General features: G+C 42.9%; 1 protein-coding gene across 1 annotated transcript; it reads right to left on the bottom strand.

Annotated features, from left to right (window-relative positions):
• Positions 1–1,604: 1,604 nt before the first annotated feature.
• On the bottom strand, positions 1,605–22,489 carry LMNB1 (lamin B1). Its single transcript, XM_068422443.1, has 11 exons — positions 22,100–22,489; positions 21,500–21,656; positions 20,524–20,649; positions 19,295–19,465; positions 18,039–18,164; positions 8,522–8,742; positions 7,346–7,568; positions 5,182–5,286; positions 4,625–4,744; positions 3,779–3,880; positions 1,605–2,459 (listed from the first exon to the last, which is right to left on the bottom strand). Exons 1-11 carry the CDS (start codon positions 22,435–22,437, stop codon positions 2,418–2,420), a joined length of 1,731 nt encoding a protein of 576 aa, XP_068278544.1. The 5' UTR covers positions 22,438–22,489; the 3' UTR covers positions 1,605–2,417.
• Between the last annotated feature and the right edge of the window lie 1,279 nt (positions 22,490–23,768).

Raw genomic sequence — 23,768 nt, 5'->3', positions numbered from 1 at the left:
ACTGGTGGTGTCCCCCAGGGCTCAGTACTGGGCCCCGTCCTGTTTAATACATTTATTGATGGTCTGGATGAGGGTATCGAGTGCACCCTCAGTAAATTTGCAGATGACACTAAGTTGGGTGGGAGTGTTGATCTGCCTGAAGGTAGGAAGGCTCTGCAGAGGGATCTGGACAGGTCAGATAGATGGGCCGAGACCAATGGTATGAAGTTCCACAAGGCCAAGTGCCAGGTCCTGCACTTTGGCCACAACAACCCCATACAGCGCTATAGGCTGGGGGAAGAGTGGTTGGAAAGCGGCCCGGTGGAAAAGCACCTGGGGGTATTGGTGGACAGCCAGCTGAATGTGAGCCAGCAATTTGCCCAGGTGGCCAAGGCGGCCAATGGCATCCTGGCTTGTATCAGGAATAATGTGGACAGCAGGACTAGGAAAGTAATTGTCCCCCTGTACTCAGCACTGGTGAGGCCACACCTCCAGTACTGTGTCTAGTTCTGGGTCCCTCACTTCAAGAAAGACATTGAGGTGCTGGAGTGAGTCCAGAGGAGGGCAATGAAACTGGTGAAGGGTCTGGAGGGTATGTCCTAGGAGGAGCAGCTGGGGGAACTGGGATTGTTTAGCCTGGAGAAAAGGAGACTGAGGGGAGACCTTATCTCTCTCTACAACTACTGAAAGGAGGTTGTAGGGGGGTGGGGGTCAGCCTCTTCTCCCAGGCTACTAGCAACTGGACAAGAGGACATAGCCTCAAGTTGTGCCAGGGGAGGTTCAGGTTAGACATTAGGAAAAATTTCTTCACAGAAAAGGTTATTAGGAATTGGAACAGGCTGCCCAGGGAGGTGATGGAATCACCATCCCTGGAAGGGTTTAAGAAAAGACAGGATGTGGCATTTAGTGCCATGGTTTAGTTGACACAGTGGTGTTAGGCCAAAGGTTGGATTCGGTGATCCCAGAGGTCTCTTCCAAGCTAGTTGATTCTGTGATCCTCATCCATCTACATAACCCTTTGCCATCCCCCACCCTCACCTTCTGCTGGCACAAGGTTGAAATGCCATCATGTAGTTCACCAGAAAAGGGAACTTATTCAAGATGAAAGACATGTTAAAAAGTCTTAAGGTTGTCATTAGACTAATGCCAGAAAAACCTCAAATCAAACTTTCAAAATTCTGGCCATGCATTTAAAAATGCTTCCAGACTAGAGACAAAGATAAATAGTTATAGTGTTTCTAAATTTCTGTTTCTGTTATTGTGCCATGCTTAAACTGCTCAGCCTGCGACTTGTATGATGTAGAAAAAGCCAGTCCAGTAAGAATTAAAATATGAGCAAAGACAATGCAGAAACAGTTATGCAACAGAGTTTGAATAAAGCTTTGAAGAATTAATTTTCCAAACTTGAAGTCATGTTACCCATTATTTAGAAGAAATCTGTACAAGTCAATTTCCACCCTTCCATTTACATGGACATTTCAGCAGCTTCAAAGCCTATCAGTGTTCCAAGTATTCAACACTCATTCAACTTTTATGTCAGTTCGAGGAAGAAGTAAATTCCAAAAGCTTTAATTGATAACATCTTAAACAGAGATATTTTATTCAAAGATTTTTCAGACATTAGATTAATGTAGGAAGGACAGAATATCTTTCCACGTGGACAAAACTACAATCATTTTCCATACAAATGTAGACTGGCCCCTAAAAGTCTTGGTTTTTTTTCCTACAAACTGTAAGCAAGACAATCCATATTAAACAGCCTTCTGTTTGTTAAAAAAAATCATGTAAGAATTTAAGCTGGTTACACTATCTTAACAACAAAACTAACACATTTAACATGAGGAGTTTTACTGCACCCTTCATCCTCTGAGTTCTTACATGATCAGCTGGGCTATGTTCTTTTTTGTGGTTTTTTTTTTGTTTTCATTTGATTTTGTTGTGTTGGTTTTTTTTAACAAACAAAGCTGTTCTTTTCTAGAAAAAAATGTTTTATAGCCTTGATTGCACTGTAGGAAAAAAGTCTCCAGTATAAAAGAGTTAATAGTATCAAAAATGCCTTCCCCAACTGCACCTAAAGAGGTCACAGCAACTGGCTAGTCCGAGAGTGGTGTAATCTGAGAAAACTGATCCCCAAAACACTGGAATATTTCTATTCCATCAAAGTTTCAACAAGAAAAGAATAGCACGTAAATCTGGGGGACAGAAACGTCATTTTTCAAACAGTACATTGTTCAGAGCCAACAATTCACATAGTGTGAGAAAGCTATAGATACTTCTTTTACAAAACTTCCTTTTCAGTGGCAAAGGAAATTAAGGCCATCAGACTCACAGCTTAGAAATTCACATACAGAAAATACAAAAATACATTGTGCTTCTGAGAAGGCTCTGTTCCACAGGCAGGGATTTCCATGATTTGAGGAACCTTGCTGACTGGAAGTTTACATGATCTCACAGTTTCTGTTAGATGTACTTGGGTCTACCTGTTATGAACAGAAAGAGTCATCTTTGAAAAAGAATCCAGCAGTAAAAGATTTAGCAACTCAAAATAATACACTGTACATTTTTAATATATGAATTTATTAGCCTGGCATGGTCCAAACAAGAGTCAGCATGCAAAGCTGTACAACCTGTTATCCCATGTAAGTAAAAGAATGCTAGATATCCTTTCCTATGAGAGTTAATGGAGGACAGGTAGCAGAAAAACACAAATAATTATTGTATTTGAATCTCAAGTCAAAAGCATCACTGAGTTTAGACAGGTGGTGAATACTGCAGGGAACATATACAAGTACCTTGGGAGTTTTTATCTAAAGAAATCTATTCTCTCTACAATATTTTTGTAAGTAAAGCTACTAAGACACACACTTTAACTGAACTACACAATCCCAGAAACCACAAGAGCAGCTGGATGCACTTCAGTACTTTTGCATAACCACAATAAAAACCTGACTCTGTATTAAATGCCACAAAGTTATGATTCAGATATAGGCCAAAAACCACGGTTGACAAAAAAATACAACTTCCAACACAACCAACTCTCTCCATTTTTTGTCTGTTTACATATGCACACTTAATTACTGTTCTATATTATATTTTCTAACCAACTTAAAGATATATACTAACTGAAACATAGCAAAGTTTTAGGCAAAGTAGCAAAACTGAACCTTGTATTACAGGAATTATGTTTGTTAACATTTTTGTTTTAGAAGAATTGGTCGAAACAGGGAGGTAATGGATAAAACTCAGAATGCAAAAAATCAAGTATGTTATATCTCAGTATTTTCCCTTATATTTCAAAACATTTTATATTGTCGCTGCAAGTTTCTCCCTTCCACTGCCTTCAGAGTTGCATTTCTTCAGCATGCAAGAGACATTTTCTCTGATAGTGTCTTCAAATCTCTGATTTCCTCTATCAGAAAAAAATGAGAGATTTAAGTTCTCAAAACTTTAGGTAAATTTAGGTATACCTGCTAAGCCAAACTTTACCATGAACAGTTGGCCTGGGGGAATCTTACCAGAACAGAGTTTAAGAAAAAAAAAAAAAAAAAAGCCCAAATCTTTAATTTTTAAAACCTTGTTTTAACAAAAAATCTACTTCTCTCCATCAAGGGAATATGTGAGGTAATACTTTTTATACTGGTTTTATTAACACACCTTCGTGCTTTCACTAAATTACTAATTAAACAAAACAAAAATAAACACACTTAAACCCAAACAGGTATGATATTTTTAAAAAAATTCATGACTTGGATATCTGTTTTTTCAACCTAAATAGCCCTGTTAACCTAAAACAAGATACCTGCTGCTGGTGAAGGTCTGCTTCAGCTGCTTCTTGCTCAACTTCCTCCTCTTCTGCTCCATGTCTAGTTGTTTTAAAGACAATGCTCCCCTGAGCAACCTCCTGCAACAGATTGTTATTTTTAAGACTTGACTTCTCCAAAGATCTGGTGCTAATCTACTTTGATTTTGAGAAATGGGAGTTCCAGCTGTTGGGAAAGCTACTTGTACTGATTTTGTCTATACACTTTTCACATACTGCTGTGCATAAACAGCATTCATAACACCTTAGTTTTAAATCTCTTAATGATTAAAAAGAGTCCAACAAGATACTCATCAAGTTCTTCCAAAATTTGGTGGTTTTTTTAAACATTTTCTTTCAATTGCAAGATGTCATAGCGACTGTCCCACTCAAAGTTTTAACTCCCACCTTACCAGAATTAATGCTTCACTGCTTAAAGTGAGTTTCACTGTAACATTCCCCACCCTCCCTAAACAGACAGTTTTAAGGAAAACTAATTTAAAAGACAAACCACTGAAGAGTTTACTAAAATCTTTTCTTTTCAAAGCATATACTAATCCACTGACTAGTTCCTTGCATGAGGGCAGTGTCTGAACAAGTCATTCTTCTACTATTTATACTCAAAATAGGGAAAAAATTTCACACACTTCAATAGACTGCATTCCTAAATTGCAGTTAAGACAGATGAGGGTACAGTATGTTTGGCTGGAAAGCAAAAGGAGAAAACTATACTAAACACTCATGTGAATTCATGTGTAAAGTCGTAACAATGGTTCTACTTACATCTTCATAGGGGATGGCACTACAGAAAGACAAGTTTAATTAAACATGTCTGAGGTACTTTACCTCTCCCTGAGAATTTTTCAGTACAACGTTCACATTTTCACCAGTGCCCCAAGACTTCTGTTTCTTCCAGATGAGGTCAGTGGGAGGGCTAGCAGCTACTCCAGCATTTGCAGCCCAGATCTGTTAGAAGAAGTCACACACAAGCATTATTTGCTACTCTTATACATTTCCATGTTAGTTATTGAGTTAATGTATTCCATTTAATGACACTGGTGAATCTCCTCCAGTTAAGATAATACAAGTCTCTGCCTACCTGCTTCCAAAGTTTCCTGCAACAAAACACCCCTTTGTTTTTTAATGCAGAGATTTTTGAATATGTAAATGCACCTGTTTATGGTCAAAATTATTGCTCTATATAGAAAGTAAGTTTCTGAAAAATGTGGCTCTGTCCAACTTCTTCTCAGCAACTGATATAACTAATGCCCAATACAAATACAGGTGATTATTTTCTGAACATGCACATAGAAAGGACAAAACTAAAAACCTTGCATCTTATTGACATACACAAGTTGGCCTAAAGCCCATTTCAACTGAACAGCTGAAACTTGACAACTTACTGTAACAGTTTGGCCTGCCTTTAGTATGTATCTTGAGGCATATCTGTAACTAGCAGAAGTGTCTCTTATTTTTTGGATCATCACCCAGCCTCCCATAGGCTGATCCTAGTAAAAAGGAGAAAAAAAAAATTTCCATCAGCAGTCATTTTCTGTTATACATGTACTTTACATATAAGGTCACGAGGCACATAAAATTTTCAGTAAAAACATTTATTATCACTTGATCTTCAGCATGCAATGAGAATCATTTTAGTTAAATTTGTCTTACCTCTTATTCAAGTTAAAGCGTAATATATTCTTCTTTTCAGTTCTGATATTATATTAACTAACATTTATAATTTGCATCAGTTTTGTTATACCTTGGTCCAGAGAAATATATAAATAAATATTAAAATCCCCTTACAAATATAGAATACAGTTTTTGAAGCACAGAATAACAAGCAGGCTTCTTAGAAAAGAAAATACTCCTGTCAGTCATCTTCTGTATTTCTACATATGCACACTTCCCACTACATAATGCTTTGCAAGACCTACATTATTTTTTCATACCATACTTAGAGGATTTCATATATTTCATACATATATTTTATATGTATTTCATACCATACTTACAGGATTTTATATATTTTCTATCTATATATATGCATTCACTGCCAAACATTTGTGAAAATTCCCCCAGAACAGCTTATTACATTGCACTACAGAAAGTTGGTCAAGTCTAGACGCCTGGCAAAGTGCTATAACCATGAACCATCCATAGCTACTATAACAGAACTGATGGTCCTTCCATGGAACAATAAATGTGTAGTTAAATTAAACAAAAGGCAGCAGGAGAGGGAATCCCACAAGCTTGAAAAACTCAAAAAGAAAAAGGCAGGTCCTGATTCACTAGAAGTAGTCTTTGATTTGTCTGAATTTAGTCATGTAAATGCTTAGTTGTCTAGACCAACACAGTTGTCAAGGTTTCTTCTGTTCAGTAAATGAAGTCAGCACTCTCAGCCAACAGCCCAGGCAGGTAATTAAGATAAATAATTATCACCATCTGGAGGAGTCTGTCTTTCTCTTCATTGATTAGAGGGGACTGAGACACTTGGAACCAGACCAATCTTTCTCATGTAAAACATCAAGATGAGGTGCCTTTTAGTGAAGGTAAAGGGTCTGATGACATTAGACAAAGCCTATGCGTCACTGAAAACAAAGAACGCAGGTAACACACTTCTACACCCATCTGAGGCACAGACAGCCAGGAAAAGGCAAGAATTACTTAGACCTTCTTTGAAATCAAGGCTGCAAGAAATTAGGTCTTGTAATTCTGGTGTCCTAATGAGACAATACCCAATTCTCTCTGGGAGTCCCCAGTCTCCAACCCCTCCCTCCTGTGATGACTCACAGAACTTTATATAGCATAGGACTTTTCTCTTAAGCAGAAATTACAAGTAATGTCAGGGGGAGTGAGGGGGGCAGGGCAGAAATGTACTGAATATAACAGCATCATTCTGAGGGCAACATAAGGAAAAGCTTTGATTATTACTCAAATGAAGTACCCTTTGATAAACAGATGTGTGTTCCCCCCAATACAAACTCCAATCTATGCACAGAATTAAATAATCTGAGTTGCCATCATAAAGGTGGCTTTGGCATGGGAACTGAGGCCTCCTAAAAACTGTGGATGTAGCCAAGGAAGAAGGAAAATGAGGGTTTAGAGAAGCTATATGCAAGTACAAGGGACACAGGCAATTAATCACATTTAGACATTTATTTTGTATCAGTATGTATTTCTTTCGGGCTTTTTAAGGCAGAGGAAGTTCTTAAAGGGCTTCTAAAGTAGCCTAATGTCTGCTTGCACTATTTCCTATCAGTGACAGTGTTATCTGTAAAGCTTTACAGGCAGATCTGAAGAGTTATGTGACATAGTGGGTGGGCAACCTAGCAATAAAACAATTGCTAAGAAAAGCATTAAAAATCATCAGGAAGAAGTCATCATCAATACAGAATACTGTATGAAAGCTTATTTTGTAACACATTAGTTTCTTAGTGCCATCTCTTATACAGTGTGCTTTAGCTCCAGGGTCAACATGAAGCCTGACAGCTGAGAGGGTGCTGAGGATGCCTTCTACCTCTAATCAGCCCATTGTGAAGTCATGATACGTGTGCATTTTCAAACCTGTTCAGAGATGTTCTTCAAGCAGATGAATTTTCCATCAGTATCTATCTCCTCAATAGAGACTTCTCCAGTGGCAGAAGCTGAGTTGAAAATGGTAACACTACTGCTGGCTTCAGATTCCTCCACTTCAATCTTCCTCTTCTTCCCTCTGGCTCTATGCACAGTATGGCTCGAAGCCTGTGAAACTGTCACTCGGGAAGATGGGCCTAGACAAACTTTCCACCTATATTGAAGAAAAGAAGAAATATGCATACACCCGCTTTGGTTTTACTTCTTCCACCTTTTTTTATGAACTTTCTTCCTCTCTCCTCTTCTTCCCATAGAATTATACTGCAAAAAAGGTACAGGAATATAGTAAACACAGTGTATTACACGAAAAAGTGAAGCCTTCCATACTGTTTGAAGAATTGAATAACATGGCATCAAACAGCTGATTAATGCTTTTGGAGCACAGAATACTAATGGACTACTACATTAAGATCATAAAGGCATCTCTATGCATTTTTTGAAGACTGCACTCCTGGATAGACGGAACACGTAAAGAAAAAAACTCTTACGGGGACTTAAGCTATTGTAGGAAATTTATGCAAAAACCCAATAGCATAAGAGCTTTTGCTGTTTCATCCCCAGACTTGAGAGGAAGCAGCCTGGACCAGTAGAATGTCATTCTGGAAACACTGAAGTATCAAACTACTGTAAATGACAGCTGTGACTTATCAGGCAAAAATTCTCAGTATTGCTGAACTCTGGGGTCAGATGTGGAAAATGCAGCTAGCTGATAAACTGGGCAATCATAACAGCTATTGCTTTATTAAAATTATTCTATACTTAAAATTTGGCTAACAAATAACTCCGTAATTAACTCTGAAAAAGAATATTAACCATGGCACCAAACAGACCTACAAATGACAATTCATTACATCCTCAGTGCCAAATCTTAATAGAAGAATGGTATTTGTTCCCTTGAGAGCTATTGGTCTGATACTCAAGCAACTTGACCTCATGGAGGCTTAGAAATAAGTGTGTCAGACAGGAGGGGGCAAAACCAAACTGCCTTGGAAACTGTAGTAAAGCACCTAATGAATGCATTCCTAGTAAGAACTGCCTTTTAACAGAGAATGAGACAAGTAAGGGAAGCACACAGATACCAGCATTTGTTGCTACATTTTTTCATACCTCTCCTCTTCACTGTCCAGCAATTTCCTGTATGCATGGATTTCTGTATCAAGTGCCAGTTTAATATCCAGAAGTTGTTCATAGTCACTCAGGTGCTCCTGCGCCCGATTTCTCAATTCAGCCATTTCCTTTTCTTTCTCAGACAGTATTTTGTGACAGTTTTCCCGTTCCTTGGCGAAGATGACCTCAAGCTCTTGCACTTTATCCTCCCATGCTTTAGACTAGAAAGCATTGAAAACATCAGTGGTGCAAAGGGAAGTTCACCCAAGCCTCCATGCACTCCGCTATTTAGGCGACATGGAATTCAAAACACTAGGTTAAGCACCCTCCCCCTGTCTGATTTCAAACTCACCCATATTCAACTTCCTGTTCTCCACCTTATCTACTACAAATGTAACACCTTAAGTTCCAATGAAACTTACAACATACTTTAAAAGACAACTACTTGCTCCATTTTTCTGAGATCAAAAGATATGTTACTACACCTGAATTTACCCAGTCAAGAAAAACTGAGCTTAAGAGTCAAACCATTTAGTACGTGCTGGACAGGACACAGAATCAAAGTGCAGCTCAGCACACTTCAGATCCTGTGGTAAGTAATTGCTCTTTAGCTTTCAGATGTTCTACTTCCTGCTTCCGTTTACTACTGCCAATTCTGAATTCTGGGAGGAAGTTCCTCTAAAGGAATAGGGGCTGTTGTCAGTGAAAGCCTGTCTGCCTGTTGTCTAAGCCTTCAAGGCTTGCTGAAAGTACAGTGCTAAGTGTTCCATAAAGAAAGCTAATTTGTCACATACTTTAAAGATCACATCAAGCCAGCAGAACTTAATATTGTACATACAGAATGGAATGCTTATCAAAGAAAGGCCAAATGATGACAGCTTTAAGGTTTACTTTCCCTGAGCATGCTTTCTTCTGTTTGATAGTCTCTTGAGATTTTTATAATTAAAGGACAGACACAGGCACCAATGCCCCACAATCACCTTATCTGGTTAAGTCACCAAGTTTGCTATGCAGGCGCTCTATCTTAGGAAGTCACCATAGTCCAGAGGGCAATGAAAACAGGCAGTCTAAAAGGCTGACTGTCCTGGTTTGGCCTAAACCAGGCCGATTTTCCTTTCAGTGATTTTTACTTTCAGCTAAGTCTCCTCTAAGTAACTGCACTTTCTGAAACTAACTGCATGTTTTGCAGACAGTGTCTGCTTCCAGGACTGATAATGCTCGAAGTTTGTAGTTATCACTGAGGCACCGGTAGGGATGTTGTGCAGAAAGGCTGTTGCGGTACTTATTCTTAGAGAAACCGAGGTCACTGCTGAATTCCCCACTGCTTACGAGTGAAGAGCCGAAGGGGGGTCGCAGCTGCAGGGGGGAGCAGACAGGGCAGGTGACCCAAAATTGACCAACGAGGGTATTCCATCCCATACACGTCATTCTCGGTATAAAGCGGGGGGATCACGAGGGTCTCACTCTCTTTCTGCTATGGCCGGTGTCCAAGGAGGACTCCGTCTGTTTTCCTGCTGCCCCCGATCCCGATCCGTGCATTCCTGAATTCAGCTCTCGACCGTCGCTAGGCCCAGCCTGGGCCTTCCTGGAGCCTGCCCTGCAGTGCTGGTGGTGACGTGGCTGACTTCAGGGGAGCTCAATCTTGGTTTTGTATATATATTTGTATATATTTGATTATTTCTATTATTATTATTATACTCTTTTCCATTATTATAGTTTATTAAAACTGTTTTAACTTTACAACCCGGAAGTCTCTCTCCCTTTTCCCTTTCCCTTTCCCTTTGTGGGGAGGTGTGTGTGGGGGGGGTAACAGAGAGCATCTGCCACAGGTTTAATAGCCAGCCCAGCTTTAAACCGTGACAGACTTATTGGCGCCCAACGTGGGGCACGAGAGAAGTTCCGACAGGTTGCTCTGATAAGTCGAATCCCAGCTCCAGTGGGAGGAGAACCGGAGAGCTCAGCTGAGAGAGTATCAGAGTTCTTCCTTTGAGATTTACGAGGGGTTGGAAATTAAAACAGATAGTGAAGATGGTAACGTCATTTTTGAACGCTGTGCTATCTCGTCTCTTTATTAAGCCTTTTACAGACTTAAGTGTGATAATACCTTACTTGCTGTTGTTTGTTAGTGTTTATGTGCAGTTTATCATTGCTGGGTACTGGTCAACATACATTGTTTTGTTCTGGCGTTTCGTACGGATTTATGTCGTGATAAACTGGGCTGTTACTATTCTGACCTCGGTAGCAGGGATTTTTTCTGCGCACTCTGGGAGTCCTTTAGCTGATTCTGTTAATGATTACACTTCCAATTTTACTTTGGGAAATAGTACCTTCTCCTTTTCTGCCAAGGTGATTCCACTAGATTTTGCGAAATTAGGATGGTGCTGTCTAGGTGGCATGCTTTTATTTTCGGTTGTCCTGAATGTGTTTCTGATGTGGGATAAGATTAAATATAGGTGCAGCAACAGCGGTAGGTATCATGCTGCCCCTGTAACCAGGAGAAAACACCGAAAGAAATCAGCTAGTAAAGTGAAGGATGATGACTCAGAGCCTTCTAAGGCAGAGCCAGCACAGGACCCAGGTGAGGGCCCTTCTCAGTCAGAGTCAGGGCCTGACACAGATGGGGGTTTCCTTGATCATCTTTTTAAAGCAGACCCATCACACAAGAAAGATCCTTCTAAAGCAGAACAATCACAGGAGGACTCGGACTCGGAAGTAGAGATAACCTACCACTCCTTATCCCTGAAAGAACTGCGAAGTATAAGAAAAGACTTTAGTCGTTATGACGGTGAGCCAATTATTACCTGGTTGCTCCGATGCTGGGATAATGGGGCAGACAGCATAGAATTGGATGGTAGAGAAGCCAGAGAGTTGGGATCCCTGTCCAGAGATGGTGGTATTGATAAGATGCTTCCAAGAAGGTCGAACACTATCAGTCTCTGGAGGCGACTCTTGTCAGCTGTAAAGAGCAGGTATCCCTATAAAGATGATGTTATGAGCCACCTAAGCAAATGGATCACTATAGAAAAAGGTATTAACTACCTTAGAGAACTGGCTGTGCAAGAGATCATTTATAGACACCCACGGGAAGTTGTAGATCCTGTAAATCCTGATGAAGTGGAATGCAACCGATCCATGTTCTGGAAGGTTGTGAGGAGTGCTCCACCGACACATACCCATACGTTGTCAATATTAGTATGGGGAGAAGATGCTATGGCACGACCTAGTGTGGGCGAAATGGCTACCTATATGCGACAGTATGAAGATAGTATTTCTTCCCCACTGCAGGCCTGTGTCTCGGCTGTGGGAAAAGTGACTAAGGAAGACAAGGAGTCATTGAAACAACTGTCAGACAAACTGTCCAGGATCGAGAATAAACTTGACTCTCTACCTACACAGGCCCGCGTTGCAGCCTTTAGGAGGAAACGCCTTCCTACTGGACCGGCTCAAAGGAAACGGAACACGTCACGAGGTATCCTGTGGTTTACCCTGCGTGATTATGGGGAGGACATGAACAGATGGCATGGACAACCTACCAGTACCCTACAGGCACGAGTACGTGAGTTGCAAGCTAACAGAAATACCAGAGAGAATTTTCCTAGGAGGATGGCTGCTCCAGTTACCAATGAGCAGGACTCTAGTCACGGTAGATGGGCCTCAGGTCCCTATTTCCCAAATATGAATAGGGGAAATGAAGGTCCAATCCCCGTGAGCTGCACGAATCCAGTCTTTAATTAGGGGGGCCCTGCCTCCAGCCAGGAGGAGGAGAGGGACAACCGAGTTTATTGGACTGTGTGGATTCGATGGCCTGGCACATTAGAACCACAAAAGTAACGAGCCCTGGTAGACACTGGTGCACAGTGCACCCTAATGCCATCGAATCATAAAGGGACAGAATCTGTCAGTATTTCGGGAATAACAGGGGGATCTCAAGAGTTATCTGTATTGGAGGCCGAAGTGAGCCTAACTGAAAATGAATGGAAAAAGCACGCCATTGTGACTGGTCCAGATGCTCCATGCATCCTTGGCATAGACTACCTTAAGAAAGGGTATTTTAAGGACCCAAAAGGATATAGATGGGCCTTTGCTGTAGCAGCTGTAGAGACTGAGGACATTAAACAGCTGTCTACCTTGCCTGGCCTCTCAGAGGATCCTTCTGTTGTGGGGTTGCTGAAAGTTGAAGAACAACAGGTGCCAATTGCTATCGCACCAATCGAGACTCCCTGATCCCCATTCATAAACTGATTAGACAATTAGAAAATCAAGGGGTGATTAGCAAGACTCGCTCACCCTTTAATAGTCCTATATGGCCAGTGAAAAAGTCTGATGGAGAATGGAGATTAACTGTGGACTATCGTGGCCTAAATGAAGTTACGCCACCTCTGAGTGCTGCTGTGCCAGACATGCTAGAACTTCAATACGAACTGGAGTCAAAGGCAGCCAAGTGGTACGCCACCATAGACATTGCTAATGCATTTTTCTCTATTCCCTTGGCACCAAAGTGCAGGCCACAGTTTGCTTTTACCTGGAGAGGTATCCAGTACACCTGGAATCGACTGCCCCAGGGGTGGAAACACAGTCCTACTATTTGCCACAGACTGATCCAGACTGCACTAGAAAAGGGTAGAGCTCCAGAACATCTGCAACATATTGATGACATCATTGTATGGGGTGATACAGCAGCAGAAGTTTTTGACAAAGGGGAGAAAATCATCCAAATTCTTCTGAAAGCTGGTTTTGCCATAAAAAGAGGCAAGGTCAAGGGGCCTGCCCGGGAGATCCAATTTTTAGGGATTAAATGGCAAGATGGGCATCGCCAGATCCCGATAGAGGTGATCAACAAAATAACAGCTATGTCCCCACCAACTAACAAAAAGGAAACACAAGCCTTCTTAGGCGTTGTGGGTTTCTGGAGAATGCATATTCCAGATTACAGACAGATTGTACGCCCTCTTTATCAAGTGACCAGAAAGAAAAATGATTTTCAGTGGGGCCCTGAACAACAACAGGCTTTTGAACAGATTAAACAAGAGATTGTGCATGCAGTAGCCCTTGGACCAGTCCGTATGGGACAAGATGTTAAAAATGTGCTCTACATTGCAGCTGGGGACAATGGTCCTACCTGGAGCCTCTGGCAGAAAGTGCCAGGGGAGACTCGAGGTCGACCCCTAGGATTTTGGAGTCGAGGATACAAGGGCTCTGAGGCCAATTACACCCCAACTGAAAAAGAGATACTGGCAGCATATGAAGGAGTTAGAGCTGCCTCAGAGGTAATGGGTACTGAAGCACAGCTTCTCCTCGCACCCCAATTACCAGTACTAGGCTGGATGTTCAAGGGTAAGGTTCCTACTACTCATCATGCAACTGATGCTACATGGAGTAAATGGATTGCATTAATTACACAGAGGGCTCGAATAGGAAACCCTAATCGCCCAGGAATCTTAGAAGTGATCATGGACTGGCCAGAAGGCAAAGACTTCGGAATGCCGCCAGAAAAGGAGGTGACACGTGCTGAAGAAGCCCCACCATATAATGAAGTACCAGAGGATGAGAAGCAGTATGCCCTGTTCACTGATGGATCCTGCCGTCTTGTAGGAAAGCATCGGAAGTGGAAAGCTGCTGTATGGAGTCCCATACGACGAGTCACAGAAGCCACAGAAGGACAAGGTGAATCAAGTCAATTTGCAGAGGTAAAAGCCATCCAGCTGGCTTTAGACATTGCTGAACGAGAAAAGTGGCCAAGACTGTATCTTTATACTGACTCATGGATGGTGGCAAATGCCTTGTGGGGGTGGTTAAAGCAGTGGAAGCGAAGCAACTGGCAGTGCAAAGGTAAACCTATTTGGGCTGCTGAACTGTGGCAAGATATTGCTACTCGGCTAGAGAAATTAGTCGTGAAGGTACGTCATGTAGATGCTCACGTACCTAAAAGTCGGGCAACTGAGGAACATCGAAAGAACCAACAAGCAGATCAGGCTGCTAAAGTGTTCCAAATAGGTTTGGACTGGGAACATAAAAGTGAACTATTTTTAGCTCCGTGGGCTCATGACACTTCAGGTCATCAAGGAAGAGATGCAACATACAGATGGGCTCATGACCGAGGGGTGGACTTAACTATGGACTCTATTGCACAGGTTATCCATGATTGTGAAACGTGCGCCGCAATTAAACAAGCCAAACGGTGGTATGGGGGGCGGTGGTTGAAATATAAATATGGGGAGGCCTGGCAAATTGACTACATCACACTCCCTCAAACCCGCCAGGGTAAACGTTATGTGCTTACCGTGGTGGAGGCGACCACTGGATGGCTGGAAACATACTCTGTGCCCCATGCCACTGCCCGGAACACTATCCTGGGCCTCGAAAAGCAAATCTTGTGGCGACATGGCATGCCAGAGAGAATTGAGTCGGACAATGGGACTCATTTCAAAAACAGTCTCATAGATAACTGGGCCAAAGAGCATGGCATCGAATGGGTATATCACATCCCCTATCATGCACCAGCATCTGGGAAAGTTGAACGGTATAATGGGCTGTTAAAAACTACCCTAAAAGCAATGGGGGGTGGAACCTTTAAAAACTGGGATAAGCATTTGGCACAAGCTACCTGGCTAGTTAACACCAGAGGATCTATCAACCGAGCTGGCCCTGCTCAGTCAGACCTTTTACATACAGTAGAAGGGGATAAAGTCCCTGTGGTGCATGAAAGGAATCTGTTGGGAAAAACTGTCTGGGTTCTTCCTGCTACGGGCAAAGGTAAACCCATTCATGGGATTGCTTTTGCTCAAGGACCTGGATGTACTTGGTGGGTGATGTTGCAAGATGGTGGAGTCCGATGTGTCCCTGAAGGTGATCTGATCCTGGGTGAGAATACTTAACTCTGAACTGTATGATGTTAATTGCTGCATAATACTAACAGTGTTCATAAGTGTCTTTCAGGTTGAAGCAGTGGTGATGGGAATGGAGCTAGCTGCAAGTGGCGTCCAGTAACCTCCTCCAGACTGACATCTTTAACCTGCAACCCGTGGGCACGAACTGTGACAAAGCTCATACCATCTCTCCTACCCTGGGAGACTCCTAGCCAGATGGAAACCCACAATCCTGAACTAAATGAACTTGATGAACTTTTTTTTTTTGTATAGAGATGAATCATAAACTAATGTTATCTGTATATATTTTAAAATGAAAAGTTAGTGGTGACCTGAGTATGATGTGAATGGTATGGAATAAGGGGTGGAATGTCCTGGTTTGGCCTAAACCAGGCCAATTTTCCTTTTAGTGATTTTTACTTTCAGCTAAGTCTCCTCTAAGTAACTGCACTTTCTGAAACTAACTGCATGTTTTGCAGACAGTGTCTGCTTCCAGGACTGATAATGCTCGAAGTTTGTAGTTATCACTGAGGCACCGGTAGGGATGTTGTGCAGAAAGGCTGTTGCGGTACTTATTCTTAGAGAAACCGAGGTCACTGTTGAATTCCTCACTGCTTACGAGTGAAGAGCCGAAGGGGGGTCGCAGCTGCAGGGGGGAGCAGACAGGGCAGGTGACCCAAAATTGACCAACGAGGGTATTCCATCCCATACACGTCATTCTCGGTATAAAGCGGGGGGAATCACGAGGGTCTCGCTCTCTTTCTGCTGTGGCCAGTGTCCAAGGAGGACTCCGTCTGTTTTCCTGCTGCCCCTGATCCCGATCCGTGCATCCCTGAATCCAGCTCTCGACCGTCGCTAGGCCCAGCCTGGGCCTTCCCGGAGCCTGCCCTGCAGTGCCGGTGGTGACGTGGCTGACTTCAGGGGAGCTCAGTCTTGGTTTTGTATATATATTTGTATATATTTGATTATTTCTATTATTATTATTATACTCTTTTCCATTATTATAGTTTATTAAAACTGTTTTAACTTTCCAACCCGGAAGTCTCTCTCCCTTTTCCCTTTCCCTTTGGGGGGAGCGGGGGGGGAATAACAGAGAGCATCTGCCACAGGTTTAATAGCCGGCCCAGCTTTAAACCATGACACTGACACAAGGACCAGTGTAACTGGTTGTCAGTGTTAAGAGTCAGATAAGGAATTTAATAAAAGGAGTTGAGCATCACATGGAAGATCCCAGTGGAAACTACTACAGAGCTTTGTGTTAAGTCAAACCAGACTAGCATCAGTGACAGAGAGTTGTCTTCTTCCAAAAGATCAAAGCTAAAGTTGGTGCTAGCAAATGGAAAAACAAGATTCTACTGGTTGACATCACTAGCACTATCAAAAAAAAAAACCACAGCAGCAAAATGGGGTTTTTGGTGGACAATTACAGTCAAGCTGGCAGAAGTTGATTTTGATAGCCCTGAAGTTAACAACTAACACCTCTGCAAATTCAGAAGCAAGTTCTCTGAACCTAGCTGTCACTCCCAACTAAGCAACAGAACATAGGTCATTAACTAAAGTAAGAAGGAAAAAAAGCCCTCAGAAACACCTATTGACTGAACCACCAAAAAAAAGGTGATGGTAATCTGAAGGCAGAAATAAGATCTAAGTAGACAAAACTCAAAATCCAATTCTTATGTAACCTCGTGCATATTCATTACATCCCCTGATCTTTTCCAGAGACTAATTTGCCTATATAACAGGAAAACTGGGAAGACTCATACTAGCATCTGCCAAGTTATTTGGAAAATTATGAAATAACATCCTCTGCATTTATATTCTTCACTTGAAATACACAGAATTCCTACAAGAGTCTACTGTACAGAAGGAATATGATTCAAAATGTATTGCAGAAAGATCAAAGCCAAATATTACAAATATTTTATATTTTTCCAAAAAATAAATGTTTTGTTGCATTTTCAACTGCTTAGTAAGTTACAAAAGCCCACCTCAGAACCAACTCCTAACATTTCTCATTTTCACTCTAGATTTTCCACTACAGTGCATATGACATTACTCCCATCAAATAAGTTAGTACTGAGCATATGGTGTGTCATAGGTTGTGTCATACTTCTCTGGGTGTGATCTATGTGCTCTGTGATCTGATAAAGTATAATTAGTTTCTGCTCAAGACCCTGCTTTACAAATGCTCAAGTACAGTTATTTATTTTCTCAGTCTCATATTTCATCCTAATCCTGGTAAAATCACTCTTGTTTTTTTCTTTTTTGTTTTGTTTTGGTTTGGTTTGGTTTTTGGGATTTTTTTTTTTTTTTAAGAGTACTAGACGTAAACTGGATCTAGGATGAAAAGAGACACTAAACAGACAGACTGCATATTCCAGCTCTGGCTTTGAATGTTGCTTTGTGAGATCCTATGCTAGGCTGTCCAATTACTACAGAACAGAACTGTAGTGAGATACTGCACAAAAAAAATTCAACTTTATCAAAAGGAGACATTAAGAAATTTGAAAAAAGTACAGAACAGTACAACAGAAGACAAATTCCAGTCATAATGCTGAACATACTTGCAAGTTAAGGGAAAGGAAGTCCTTTAATACAAAAAATCAACAACCATAATTAGCAAGACTGAAGAGTCACAAACAGCTTGTTACCTCTTTCTGAAAGCTGGCAACATGGCGAGACAGAGTATTAATTCGTATGAGACTTTCATTAAGTTGTTCTTTTACTGAGAGGGCCACAGAATTGCTCATCGCCCAGGACAGTTTAGCATTCTCAACCTGCAGTAGATCAAGTTAAGACATCAGTTTCAAAGTAACTTTTATTAAAAGAAAAATGAGTCACTAAAAACCACACATAACAATAAGCCACAAAGTTCCTCTCTGCAGCTTTAACACAATGAAACATCTCTTTCTTTAGGGGTTAAATATGGTGGCTCAATTACCATGCTGGATTGCCATACCTGAAATCACAATCCTCTGCATATTTATTCTAGGATTAAAAACTTAAGTCTCCCTTGTAGACATTACTGAAGTTGGACTGTAAGTTCAGTTCTCATGCTGGCCAATGTTTAGCTTTATATATTTAAATTACTGTAGCACTGTTTTTGAGTATGCTTATATAGAAGCTAGACTAAAAAATATTTTTAAAATATTTTTGGCTAGATCTTATTTTAAGTAAGTTTTTCCAAGTTCACATTGAAGTCCTGACGATAAGCAACAGCACCCTGTTAAGACTGTAAAGACTGAAAACTATGCTAATAAATTCAGTTTGTATTAACTTTTCTGCTGTAATATCCCACCTTGTTTTTAAAAATACTAACTGCAACAAGTATAGCCACAGAACCCAGATTCAGTTGAGACATCAGCATCCCTCCTGACAGAATGCTGAATCATAGCAGAGGAAGGAAATTATGAAGTATAACTGATTTCAGCTTGACTACACTTCCTCTCTAGAAGACAGGAGAGCAGAAATCATTGGGTGTGGTAAAACTTCCACATGTTTTGTACAGGGTCAGAAGACTCACGATGCCAGCTTCTCAGCAAGCCCTATTAGGAAATAAGTTTTATACAAGATATGGGACACCTTATTGATCATCAAGACTATGTTACAGCTGATACGTATAACACATGAACTTTCCTTGATTTCATAGTAATCCCAGTACTAATCACTTTTTCCCGGCACTTCACCTTCATATGGTGCTTCCTACTCTTATATTATTCTGCTTCCTGAGGATTAAAGCTGCTCCCAAAATTAGACCTGAAAAATGCATATTCACATTCAAAACCATGGCAATTTTAAACCAAGCTCCATAATAAAATCCTCTGAAATGCAAGTAATTAGAGTAACTTTCCATTAAATAAAAGAAAAATAAAGTATATCAGACAACTGTACAAAAAGATATTCTCACTTCAGCATGGTAAGTCTGTTCAAGCTCTTGTTTGTACAGCTTCACTTGTGCATCATGATGGTCTCTTATTTCATGAAGGGCTTTGGCCAGTTTATCATCATATTCAGTCTGACGACCAGAAATAACCTCAGCTAAGTGAGCAGAATGTTTCCTTCTTTCTTCATTGATCGCCTAAGAAAAACAGAAAGATAAAATAACATTCAGTAAATAGGAGACAAGTTTTGGAAGACTATCTGCTGAGTGGATAACAATATAGATTTTAGCTAGCCTTGTGGATCAGCATTAGTTTGATACTAAAACTTTCAGTAGAAACACAGGGCCATTTCCCCAGTCTGATCTGCATAGTATCTTATTTTGCAATAGCCAATCATTGAAATAAGAGCTAGGATAGCATCAGCATGTAAAGTCACATTTATTTCCAAGAGTTGTCTGCATTTTCAACAAATACAGATACAAATACCCCAATATGACTAGATTTTAGAAATACATCCCCTTTCTTTAGGTATCTTCTGAGCTTGCACAAAAAGAAAGTACTGTGAAATTAAACAGTCACTTTCACTAACCAGCTTTTTCCCTATTTATTTGTATGCTTGCGTATGGTCTCTGGAAAAAAGGACTCCAACAACATGAACAAGCCTGAAAATACAACTAGCAAGGAAATGTGCACATGGAACAAAAGACAGAATGGTTAGGTACATTTGTTTCTGCTCTAAGGTTCCTCCCAGAAAGCCTCAAGTACTACAAGTGAAAGGGAGGGTAGCAAGAAAAAGCTCTAGAAGACAAATATTCATCAACTTATGTTTCCATTATTCAAAAGCATTCTATTAGAAAGTTCTGAAATTAAAAAACAGTACAAGTCCACAGCATGTTTGAGTGTCCCTCTCCACTTTATTTCTCATAAAGGGATTATGTGAGGAATTATTAACCTAATTCTCATTACTATGAAAAGATGTGTACATTACAATACTATGGGCAGAATTTAACATGAAACAACATGATACATGAAGCTATTTTATCACAAGAGCTCTGAGTTAATATCATTTTTCCTAGGAAAAAAAAGTTGGATATCTTCCAGTTAGATCAGAGGTAAACCCTTGCTCTGAGTGAGAGTTCAGATCAGATGACTTCCTAAGGTCCCTCCCAACCTAAATAATTTTAGTATTCTAGAAAGACCCCCCAGTTCTCTTCTTCCCTTTAAAAATGGGAATTCTTGAGACTAAAACATTTACCTCCTCATACATATTTTTACGGAATTCCAAGTCCTCAACGAGACTCTGACAACGGTTTTCAAGGTCCACCTTCAGTAATGTTTCACTTTCAAGCTGCTCCTGGGCAGCAGCTGCAGCAAGTTGAAGCTTTAAGAAAAAGAATCAACACAACAATGAATATGTAGCAGAACTCAACATAACGCAATGACCTAGAATACAGCTAACTACACGTTATGTTTGAACTTGACAATCAAATCCAATATTTACACCACTAATATCTTTTTCTTCCCTCCTTTGCAATCGCTTGCACAAGTGAGTTCTAGATATTTCACATTGGTAACTAGCATTAAAATGCCACTTATCAATTTTCCTTACAAAACGTTTTTCTACATGGCAAATACCAGTTTCCTGGTCTCCTCAACTCATCCTTTCGAGGTGGTGTTGCTTATGAACACAAATCATGTGTTTCAAAGGGTTAACAAAACTACCACAAGGCTTTTTTTTTTTTTAAACCCTCTTTGCTCTATCAGATGCCCAGAAGATGGAGAACCATAGGAAGGACGAAGAGAACAGAAAGAATCACAAACTGTTACTTGTCAGTTATTCGTTATCTGTATTTGTGAAGTCAGCCACTCCCCGAAAACAGTTCTACAGTTTATCAAATTTATTTTGACTCTTGCCCTGCTTTCTTCAATGTAAGTACCATCCCTTGCAATCTCAGAGTCTGCAATTTTAAAATTTTAAAAGCACTCTATTCCACTATTCATATTAATAATAAACTGAACAGTACTGACACAAACACCTACTAAATACCACTTCCAATGTTGACAATGAACCACAGTTCGTTCTAGTTGTGACTAGATGACAGGTTTGCATCGATTTTTTGGCTACAAAGTTGCATTTTACCAGAATGACAGCTCTTACTATGGATGTATTATATATAAAACCACCTCATTTGCTGACTGAAGCTTGATGGTTAAATATTTTTTCTTCTCACCTGTAAAACTTCACGTTTTAAATCCTCAATTACTCCCTCCAGACTCTTCTTATCACTAAGGACTATGGCCAGTGCTGTTTCTTTAGATGTGAGGGCCGATTCAAATTCTTGGATTTTAAGCTGTGCTCTATTAAGATCAGATTCTTTTTCTGCATAGCTGGAAAAAAAACAGAGAAAGTGGTAAGAAAGTCTAGAAATGCCCCCAAAGGCCGAGAGGGGCGCCGCTCCGGCCCGGGGTGGGCGGGGCCGGGCCCCAAAGGACGGGGGGCGAGGGCCGGGCCCAGGGGGCAGCCACTGGCCTCAGTACACTGGCCTCCACACCAGTTCGCGGTGTGAGGGGGCCGGGACCGGAAGGGCGGTGCTCGGGGCGGCGCTGCGGGGCGGGGGACGGGCCCGGGGCGGGGCGGCGCTACGGGGCGGGGGACGGGCCCGCCGCTTCCCGCCGGGGCGGCGCTGCCTCTTCCTCACTCATTGAAAGCCGAGGCGGCCGCCCCCGGGCTCTCACCACCCTCCCGCTCGGCCCGGCCGCCGGCCCAGGCTCAGCCATGCCACCCCCCCCGGCTCAGCCGTGCGACCCCCCCCATCCGTGTCCCCGCTGACCTGGCCCTCAGCTGCTCGTGTTCGGCGCGGATCTTGCCCAGCTCGATCCGCAGCCTAGCCCGCTCCCGCGCGGTGTCGTCCAGGGTCTGGCGGGCGTCGGCCAGCTCCCTCTCGTAGACCGCTTTCAGGCCTCTGACCCCGCGGCTACACACCGCGTCCTGCTCAGTGACTTCGAGCTGCAGGGTGCTCGCCTCCGTCTTCACGCTCCGCACCTTGTCGATGTAGGCTGACAGACGGTCGTTCAGCTGCCGCAGCTCCGCCTGCAGCCGGGAGAGGCGCACGGGGCTCGACGCCGCGGCGACCCGGGTCCGCGACCGCAGGAGCCTGACGCCTGCCATCGCGGAGCGGCGGGGGGTACGAGCGCGATCCACGGGGGAAGCGGAGCGAGACGGCTGGAGAAAGAGCGGGATGCGCCGAGGCAGTAACAGGAGAACGAAGCCGACACCAGCAGGGCAGAAGCCGAGCTGCGAGCACACAGGAGAGACAGTGGTGACAGAGCCGTCCGCTGCCTCCTGTGCGGCACCAGCACCGCCTCCCTCCCGCCGGCCGCTGCGCACCCCACAACCGCAGCAGCGAGGCCGCAGATCCACCAGCGGCCTCCGCGCGCAGCGTAATAGATCTGGCGCCGGCCCTGCCCCACCGGGCCCCGCCCCGCAACCCCTCCTCGGCAGCCCACGTGCCCGGACGCCGGCCAATCGCCAGCCGAGGGGGGCGGGGCGCCGCTCTCCGCCACCGCCTGGAGACTAAATTCAAAACCCGGCACCGCCCACAACTGTCAGCCGGCGAGCGAGGTGGGGAGGCCGCGCCCCTCCCCTCCCGGCCCCGCCCCTCCCCGCCGCGCGACCGAGGCGGCCCGGGCGCGGCGGCCACGTCCTTTGTTGCCTCCTCTGGCAACAGAGGAGCCGGACCCCGGCTCGGGGCGAGAGCCCTGAGACCACCCCGCCGCGCCCAGTGGGTCCCCGCAGGGTTGGGGGAGTGACAGCCGTCGCGTTGTCCCCTCGGGCGCCCATTCACCGCCCCTCCAGTACGAGACGGGTTCCCCGAGGCCGCCGGGCTGCGCCCCTCGCCCCGCCGGCCTCCCCGCCCGCCTGCCAGCGGCTGCTCGGCCCGGGGGAGACGCTCTCATTTGGCAATGCAGCTTCTGCCAGTGAGAAAAGAAGTGATTTTGCTGCTCCAGATATCTCCTATCCCAAATTCACTCCTCCCTCGGCTGTAGCCTACACACTGTAATTTGAAAACGATGCTTGACTCCTGATCCCGCGAGTGCCTGAGCGCCCGGTTTTAAGTTGCCTCAGATGAGTACTCTCATTTCAATATTCAGAATGCAATTATTCAGACTCAGCTCAACCTAGGTTTCGGTGTTAGCATTTGAATATTCCTTTTCCGATGTCAGTCTGGCTCCTGAAGGTTTGTTGTGAGGGAGATGTCATGTCCTTAATTACAAGTTAAACGTGAATTCTTCAGGAAAAGCATGAACCCTTTAGTGCTGTGAGTGCAATGAATGCAACGGATGAAAAAGCCACATTCACCCGTGTGGAACCCGCTGAAGGTCTGGTTTACGGCTTTCAAATCAGCACTATCCCTTCACAAGTGAGTAAGTAGGCTGCATCTTCTGGAGGTCGGTTTACATGCTGACCACTGGGCATTGTCAGCTGGGTGTTAGAAAGTA

The sequence above is a fragment of the Nyctibius grandis genome, chromosome Z, assembly GCF_013368605.1.
Source record: "Nyctibius grandis isolate bNycGra1 chromosome Z, bNycGra1.pri, whole genome shotgun sequence".
NCBI classification, from domain to species: Eukaryota; Metazoa; Chordata; class Aves; order Nyctibiiformes; family Nyctibiidae; genus Nyctibius; species Nyctibius grandis.
The sequence above is the reverse complement of the archived record's forward strand: the minus strand, read 5'-3'. Positions and strand labels throughout refer to the sequence as shown.

Excerpts from the sequence above, each read along its gene's own strand:
- LMNB1 (XM_068422443.1), bottom strand. The coding sequence starts at position 22,437 with ATGGCAGGCGTCAGGCTCCTGCGGTCGCGGACCCGGGTCGCCGCGGCG. Across the intron at positions 8,743-18,038 it reads TTGCCAGCTTTCAGAAAGAG|TCTAAAGCATGGGAGGATAA; the intron begins GTAACAAGCTGT and ends AATGCTTTCTAG. Across the intron at positions 3,881-4,624 it reads TGAAAAATTCTCAGGGAGAG|GAGGTTGCTCAGGGGAGCAT; the intron begins GTAAAGTACCTC and ends AATCTGTTGCAG.